Source organism: Alligator sinensis, unplaced genomic scaffold (assembly GCF_000455745.1).
Source record: "Alligator sinensis unplaced genomic scaffold, ASM45574v1 scaffold82_1, whole genome shotgun sequence".
Taxonomy (NCBI): domain Eukaryota; kingdom Metazoa; phylum Chordata; order Crocodylia; family Alligatoridae; genus Alligator; species Alligator sinensis.
Genome location: NW_005841860.1, coordinates 862,479 through 870,958, shown reverse-complemented (window position 1 = coordinate 870,958; position 8,480 = coordinate 862,479). Strand labels below are relative to the sequence as shown.

The 8,480-nt window shown below is 49.0% G+C and overlaps 1 protein-coding gene across 1 annotated transcript in view; it reads left to right on the top strand.

The window, feature by feature from the left end:
* ABCA13 (ATP binding cassette subfamily A member 13) overlaps positions 1–8,480 on the top strand; it is a 351,606-nt gene that overhangs the window by 264,771 nt on the left and 78,355 nt on the right. Inside the window, exon 52 of the mRNA XM_014524731.2 lies at positions 1,766–1,881. Within this exon, the coding sequence (XP_014380217.1) occupies positions 1,766–1,881 (116 nt within the window). The remainder of the gene's footprint in view (positions 1–1,765; positions 1,882–8,480) is intronic.

The window sequence follows — 8,480 nt, the reverse complement described above, 5'->3', positions numbered from 1 at the left end:
AGCCCGGGCTCTAGTAGCTGCTGCCAACCACAGAGCCCAGGCTGCTTGCAGCAGGGCTTACAGCTGAGCCCACCTGACTCCCACCTGCTCTGAGCCCAGCCCCAGCCCAGCCCCCCACCAAGGTGAGGCTGGCACTGCCCCTTGCCAGGAGCACCATACCTTTTGTGGGCTTAGCTGTGTGGGGTGGGTGGGTGGTTGGGCTGATGGGCAGGCTACAGGCAGTGGCCTCAGCCAGCTATGCTGCAGCCTGGGGGCTGGCTCCCTGGGGAAGCACAGGGAATCTGGCAGGACCAGGGCATTGTTGGGTTGGACTTTGTCCAGTGGCCCAGGAGCCCGGCTCCATGCACCCGCGCATCTGGTTCTGTGTGTTTGTCTGCCTGTCTGGTTCTGTGTGTTTGTCTGCCTGTCTGGTTCTGTGTGTGCACACATGTCTGGTTCTGAATGTGTGTATGCATGTGTCTGTTCCGGGTGTGTTCTGGTTCTCTGTGTTTGTGCATGTGGTTCTTTGTGTGCGTGTGTGTGTGTGGTTCTCTCTCTGCTCTCCTGTCTCTGTCTCCTCTTTCTCTTATTTGTCTCTTTTTTTTTCTCTCTCTCATTGCAATGTACTCAACAAAAAGGAATACACAACAACAAAGGCAACATTTAGGATTATTAAATATACTAATATGCAGTGCGTACTGCCATGTCTTTCCCCTCCGCCCTCATTTTGTTTTTCTGGTATGCCGGCACTCTGGTACCTTCCAAGGTAGACATATTGTGGTTTTTTCGGCACTCTGGCCAAAAAACGTTGCCTACCCCTGTCCTAGAAGGTGGCAATACTTGTGTTGCTAAATATCTGGGAGCTAGTACTCTGCAGTAAGTATGATATAGTTCATAGGATCCCTTTACCAGCCCCTTGGCATTTGAATAAACTATTAATATTAATAATTATTTGTATTATGGTGGCTCCTCTTGGTCTCAGGGTGCCTTGTTCTGTACAACCCATAATGAGAAATAGAGGTCCATTGGCTTGAAGAAAAAACGGCAATGGAATTGTGGCAATGGAAGCAGAGAAGATAAGGGACTTCCTTGAGGTCACACATCACATCAGTGGCCAAACTGTCAGAGCAGGATCCAGGTGTGCTGTTTTTCAGTCCTATGCTGCTGTGCCTCACCCATTCCTCAAGCTAGCTGTCTTGTTAATGGTCACCAGGAATGTGTGTCCAGGAGAGGTTTATGTTCCTTGTTGTCTAGTAAAACCATTACTGCTGTGTGTAAATGCAAGAGTCTGCTCCAACTGAAAGGTGAGGGGAAACATTCTAACTGAACACATTCCCATTTGTTAGAGTTGCTTTTCAGGCTGTCTCACTGTTTTGCTGTGACTCCAGGAGTGTTCAGTGAAACCCTGTCCTGCTCCATGTGCACCCCATACTGGTGCAAGTATGATATAGCTTGGTGCATTGGATCAAGAGTCCCACAAGGGCTTATTATCTGGAACAGCTAGCCTGTTATAGTGACATGGGAATGGCAGATAGGATTAAGATAAAGGTAATATGTGGTACTTGGATTCTGTTGCCTCACGGTTTTTGAGTAGGGCAGTGCCCCAGCTACCCCAGGGGAGAACCACCACTGAGCCTATATCTCTACTGTTGGCACATTTCTGATAGGCAATATAATTATCTGGGGAGCATAGAGTTGCTACCAATTGTACAGACACTTCTGTGTTAATGGGTTAAGACCAATAGGAGATGCTCACCTGCACTACCCCTGTTCTTCTTTTTTCTAGCTGTTTTACTTGGTTCCAGTTATCCTGTGCATTGGTGTTATTACTGCCTTCCAGCTATCCGCCTTCACTTTTCGACAGAACTTGGCAGCCACTGCTCTCCTGCTGATACTCTTTGGGTATGTGATTGGAAATGCTGCTCCAGAATTATGGCTTGTAAGAAACAAACAGAAATCTTTAGGCTTGGTTTGCACCTGCTGCTGGGTACATGGTTTTGTCTCTTTGCAGACAATTATGATTCAGCTAAAGCTACTGAGAGAACAAACTGCAGACTGAAGCTGAATACTTCATGGGGAAAGTGTGTGGGAGAGATTTACTCCCTCAAAATGAGATCTGTGCTTGAAATATTTCAAGAAATGAATTGTTTGTTGTTCTCATTAAAGGGCTCATCTAGGTGCCAAAAATAGTAGCATTATCAGGTCAGTATTGCAGTGGCCTAATGTACAGATTATCACTAGAAGATGAAATTGTGTTTTAAATTGCATCCACTTGCTGTGGTATTAATGTCCTGTGATTAACATGGGCAAGTTTGAGCACTAGATTGGCTAAGAATATCCCTCCAATGGATCTTGTGCGGAAGCAAAGTGCTTTCCTAAGCCCACCCGACCTCATTTCTCCCAAGCCGACTTTTACAGGTGAAATTGCTGCCAATAAGCACAAAGTATTGATGGATGTGGAAGCTATGTCCCTTGTGATGTAGGACCCTCCACATTGGATCTAAGCAGTGGTCCTTTTGTTCCCACTGTCTCCAGCAGTGACTAGTTCCAGATAATTGAGACGAATGTCCAAGATGAACAATTATGAAAGAATCTGCCCAAAGAGAAGGCTTCCTCCATTCCCTAGATATAGCTTTATATATGAGGATAGATACGGTTTCTAAATATTTATCTTATTGCAGGAATCCATCTATAATTCCTTTCATAAAAGATGTCAGGCTCCATCTTGTCACCACTTGGGTTGTATGCCCTGCCTGGGAGAGCCTCTTGGGAGGCTCTTTCATAATCTCACTCTTTGGGGAGTCAGAGATCTCCTGCCAGTTCCTCGCTCTGAATTTATTCATGCCATATTCCCATTTGTTGTTATGTCAGAATTGCCCCTGAGCTTAAATTGTATTTCTCTATCCATATTCCCCAATGGCTTCTACAATTTATTAATAGAGTGCAAATGCATCTCCTCTCAGTTTTGCCTTACTGGGCTGTTTTAGTCTCTTCTCATAAAATAAGGTTTCTATTACCCTAATTACCTTTCTGCCCTTCTCTGCATGTGCTGCAGTTTGAGTTTACCTTTTTTCAAAAATGGATGACCATAATTGTGCACATTATTCCAGACAAAGTCTCACCAGTTTCATAGTTAGTAGTGTCGGAAGGGACCTCATCAAGTCCGACCCCCTGCCATGGCAGGAAAGAATGTTGGGGTCAGACAATCCCAGCAACGTGTCTATCTAGCCTCCTCTTAAAGACCCCCAGGGTAGGAGCGAGGACCACTTCCCTTGGAAGTTGGTTCCAGATCCTAGCTGCCCTGACTATGAAGTAGTGCCTCCTGATATCCAGTCTGAATCTGCTCTCTGTCAGCTTATAGCCGTTGTTCCTTTTTACTCCCGGTATTGCTCAGGGGAACAGGGACTCTCCCATTGCCTGCTGGTCTCCCCTGGCCAGTTTACAGATGGCCACCAGATCCCCTCTCAGCCGCCTCTGGTAAAGGCTGAACAGGTTCAGATCCCGTAGCCTATCCTCATAGGACCTGCCCTGCTGCCCCCTCATCATGCAAGTGGCCCTCCTTTGGACCCTCTCGATGTTGTCCGCATCCCTCCTGAAGTGCGGCACCCAGAACTGGACGCAGTACTCCAACTGGGGCCTGACCAAGGTCGCATAGAGGGGGAGGATCACCTCCTTGGACCTGCCCGTGATGCATCTGTGGATGTCTGACAAGGTGTGGCTAGCCTTTCTGACTGCATCCCCATATTGGCGGCCCATGTTCATCTTTGAGTCAATAATGACTCCAAGATCCTTTTCTGCCTCTGTGCTGGTGAGAGGGGAGTTCCCCAACCTGTAGGTGTGCTGCTGGTTCTTCCTTCCCAGGTGCAGTACCTTGCACTTATCAGTGTTGAAACCCATCCTATTCTTATCCTCCCACCTCTGTAACCTGTCCTGATCTGATTGCAGCTTGTCCCTCCCCTCTAGCATGCCCACCTCCCCCCACATCTTGGTGACATCTGCGAATTTAAACAAGGTGCTATTCACCCCCTCGTCCAAGTCGCTGATGAAGATATTGAACAGCATAGGCCCAAGGACTGAATCTTCTTGACAGATGGCAGCAATACACTTCTATCTGAGTTGGAAGCATGTTACTCAATACATCCTAAGAGTGCATTTGTCTTTTCCTTTGCTGTATCCAGTGGTAGGCTACCTATGATTAGCTAATGATCCCATGATTTTGCTTCCTCTGTTGCTTCCAACTAATGAGCCTTAAAGAAAAAATTCTTAAGGTTAGTCCCTATGGCATGATCTTGCACTGTGTACTATTAAATCTATGTGTTCTTATTATTCATATACAAATTAAATCCTTTTTGAATCCTGCTGTCGATGAAAATAGGAGAATAGACTACTATACAAATCCTAACTTGTCTCCTCCTGCCAAACACACTTTAAACCAGTAAGGATCCTGATTTGAAGTGTCTCCTGAAGCCAATAATATATTTTCCATTCAGTTCAATTGACTTCAAAACTTGCCCACTGTATATTTTCTGTGACCTAAAAGTGTTGACAGATTTTGTTACTTTAACCCAGTAGTGTCAAAACTTCCAGCCTCATGGGCCAGGCAAATGGTGGGCAGTTGGTCTGTGGGTCGAATCTTGCATGCGACTTGGGTGTGATCTCAGCATGCCAGATCTGGCTGTGTTCCATTCCTACTCTGCACCCCAGATATAGCTGCATGCTGGATCTGGCTCTGCAGCAGCCTGAATCCTGTGTGCTTGGATCCAGCCACAGAGCAACACAGTGCCAGCCTGATCACATGCCAGCATTTGGTGAACAGGATCATGTTACCTGGTCTGCAGGGCTCCTCACAGGTCTGGAAGTTTAGCAATAGGGAAATAGCAATTGAGGCTGAACTGCTTTCCTGCTGCCAAATTTCCAGACCACTGGGGAGCCCTGTTGGCTGGATGATGTGGCAGAATGCCATCTCTGTTTCTCCCCAAACTCTGCTATCAGGTGGCTGACCAATAGGACAACTCGGTGACCATGGTCACTGCAGAGAGCAGACATGCCTGGTCCCATCAGCTTCAGGTAACCATGAGTTGTAACCTGAGATGGATACATTCCTGAGGGAGGGGGAAACCTGCTCCCTCTGCCTATGTGACTGGTCTCACACACCTGGGTGGGGGCTAGAGACCCTGCCAGTTTACCCGGCAACCAGTGATGTATTTCAAATTGGTTGGCTGGCAGCCAACAGCTACTGTCCTTCATTGGATCAAGTAAATGAGGTCATAAAGTCTATATAAGTTAAGGACTGCCCAGGAGGTGGAGCAGCAGCCATGATGAGAACTCTCAGAGAAGCGGGATCATCTGAAACTCACTCTTTCTCTTGAAACTCATGTTCTATGATCTGCTTGCCTCCAGAGGGAATCTCCACCTGCCTCTGGATGATACTTGTGAATAAGCTGCTTGAGATGTAACTAGATATGTAGCTTGCAGTAACTCAGATGCATGATCAAAGGCTACAATGCCACTATTTGCTTTAAGGTAAGAAATGCTCCTGCGCTAAGCCCCCCCTACTGGCCCGCCACAGAAGACACTTCTGTGAAGGCTGGATCTGGGCCACAGGCCAGAGGTTGAGGTCCAAAATGAGCTTTAACCAAAATGAGCCCCCTTTTGCAAGATTTGGTTGAGGTCATTTCACAGTGTAGAATTGCTAACAGAAAAGGTTGAATGTCTATGAAAGCAGGCCTACATCTGACTTATAATAAAGTTCTAACCTTTAAGGGTATTCCCTGTAGAATTTCATGAGCTTTGTCCAACTCCAGTTAAAGTCAAGGACATTACACATAAACCAATTTAAGTGATCAGAAACTGGTTTAAACCTGTAACAGAACAGATATTCAGTGCACATAAACCAGTTTCAAAATGGCTAAAACCGGTTTGACATAACCCTGATTGAATATAGTAACTGATTTGGCTCAAACCAGTTTATGCAATGTCTGTCCCAGGCCCTTGCTGGTTTAAATTAAACCAGAAACCCTAGCATTCCAGCATGCTCTTGGGGCTGGGCTCTCTGCTCCAGCCCAGCCAGGCTGTCCCCACGTCTCTGCTTTCCAGCCAGAGCAAGGACAGGCAGGGGTGGGGGTTTGGCCAGGGCAGAATTTAGTTCCCCCCTTTCTATCCCACCGGCAGGGACCCAAGCAGGGTCTGCCAGGCACTCCCCCTCACTGCTGCAGCAGAAGGGCACCATGGCCTCTGAGGCAGAGTGGGGCAGGGAGGACAGTTAGTCTCCCCTCTACCCCCACAGGCAGTTGGGTCTGCCCGCCCTTGCCACCGCTCTCACTGTCCCTCCCCAGGGACCCTGCCTGGCCATGCTCCCTTCCTGCTGCTGCAGCAAGAAGGGATGGGGCCCTTGGGGGCAGCAGCCCCTGTCATAATGTGGGGGAGTATAAGACCCTTCCTGGCGGGGGCGCTGCACTGCGGGGCCAGCAGAGCTGCAATGGGCTGTGCATGGCAGCACAGGGGTCTGGGATGGGCCAGAGCCCTGCAAGACCCCCAGAGCACTGCTGTACTCTGCAGCAGCTCTGCTGGCCCCGCAGAGCAGCCCCTGCTGTGAAGGGGCTAGCACTGTGGGAAGCCATGATGGGCTTCTGTAGTGGTGGCTGGGCTGGGCAGACCCTGCTGTGGTGACAGTGGCTGAGCACATGGCACTGCAGTGGGGTCTGCCCAGCCCAGCCACCACTACTCTGTGTTTGGAGCGAGCCCCCTCCTGGCAGGAGGGGGCTTATTCAGCCACTGTCCCCAACCACAAAGTGGTGGCAGCTATACTTGGCAGACCCCACTGTGGTGCCAGTGGCCTCTCTGTGCTTGGGGCAAGCTCCCTCCCAGAAGGGGGGATCTTATTCAGCCACTGGCACTGCAGTGGGGTCTACCTGGCCTGGCTGCAGCCACTGCTTGGCCTTTGCTTGGGGCCAGCAGCTGAATAATCCCCCTCAGTCTTAGAGGGGGGTCAAAGCACAGACTGAGCAGCCCTGCCCCTGCCTGGCAGCTGGAGTGGCAAGTGATAAGTGACCATGATGGACAGCAGCCTGTCATGGCTTCCTGAAACATGAGCTCCTTTCTGGCAGGGGCTGCTCTATGGGGCTGGCAGAGCTGCTGCAGAGCATGGCAGTGCTGCGGGGGGCTTGCAGGGCTTTGGCCCGCTTCAGACCCCGGTGCTGCTGCACGCAGCCCACCACAGCTCTGCCAGCCCCTCAGTGCAGTGCCCCCGCTGGGACTACTGCCCCCAACAAGGGCCCTGCCTCCTCCCACTGCAGCGTTGGGGTTGGGTTACGGCCAGATGCTGGCCAGCAGGGTCCCTTTGGATTGAGGGGCAGGGACATAAGTTATTCCTCCTCCCTCCATTGTCCAGTGGAGGGAACAGCACGGGGCCTATTCTGAGGCAGGGAGCGCGGTGGCAACGGTGGGCAGACCTGGCTGCCAGTGAGGGTAGAGGGGAGACTAACTCTCCTCCCTGCCCCCGTCTGCCTCAGGGTCCATGGTGCCCTGCTGCTGCAGCAGTGAGGGGGGAGTGCTTGGCAGACCCTGCTTGGGTCCCTGCTGGTGGGATAGAGAGGGAGGAATTAAACCCCACTCTGGCCAGATCAGCCTGGACTGGCTACTTCCCCACCAGCACAGCTACCCTGCAGCTGAGGGCCTACTCTAGCACACCCCTGCTTCTGGCCTAAGCAACTTCAGGCATGTGCCTGCATTGCCTTAGTTCAGGGAGAATATTTGTCCTGTTACAAACTGTTTCAGCCTAGGCAGGTTGAACTAAGCTGCAAAGGTTGAACTAATTCAGGCTCTGGCTTTTTGAATGTCTGTCCCTAACCAAGGAGGTAACTTGTAGATTTCAGAGACAATGGAAAAAGTCTTACTTTCAGGAACTCTTACAAGTACAGTTACAATCAAGTATGCAGAAGTTTAACCTGCCTCTGTGAAACTCTGTAGTATACAAACTGATTTATTTATAGAAAGCCTTCTTCCCAATCCCCTCCATCCCCAATCCTCCTACACAGGTTTTTCCTACACTACACAGTATATAGGACATAACTTCTCTGTATCCATATTCCACGTAGCACATTTTCCCCTCTCTTTTTCAGAAAAATTGCAATTTGTGAGTCTTGCCCAGCCTAAAATAAAGATTGTATGAAAGAAGTTTAACTACATGATGTTTTAAAAACTTCTCACTGTATTTCATTCAAGCAAAGTTACCAATATTTTGAAAGCTTCTCAGGCTCAGGACTGAGCTGTCTTTATTCTCTGCTTGCTGGAAGAACTGTTTTTACAGCATTGTCTTTCACGTACTTCTATCTAGACTGATCTATCATTAGTTCAAACAAAATAAAATCTAATAGTTGCAAGTAGATAAAATAGAATCTGGGGCTGGCTGGTGTGAACTTTCTTAGTGCTTAGCACACGTAGCCCACTTGGGTTTAATTCTGCTCACGTTTAAATCGAGGTGAATGCCATTTAATTATTTC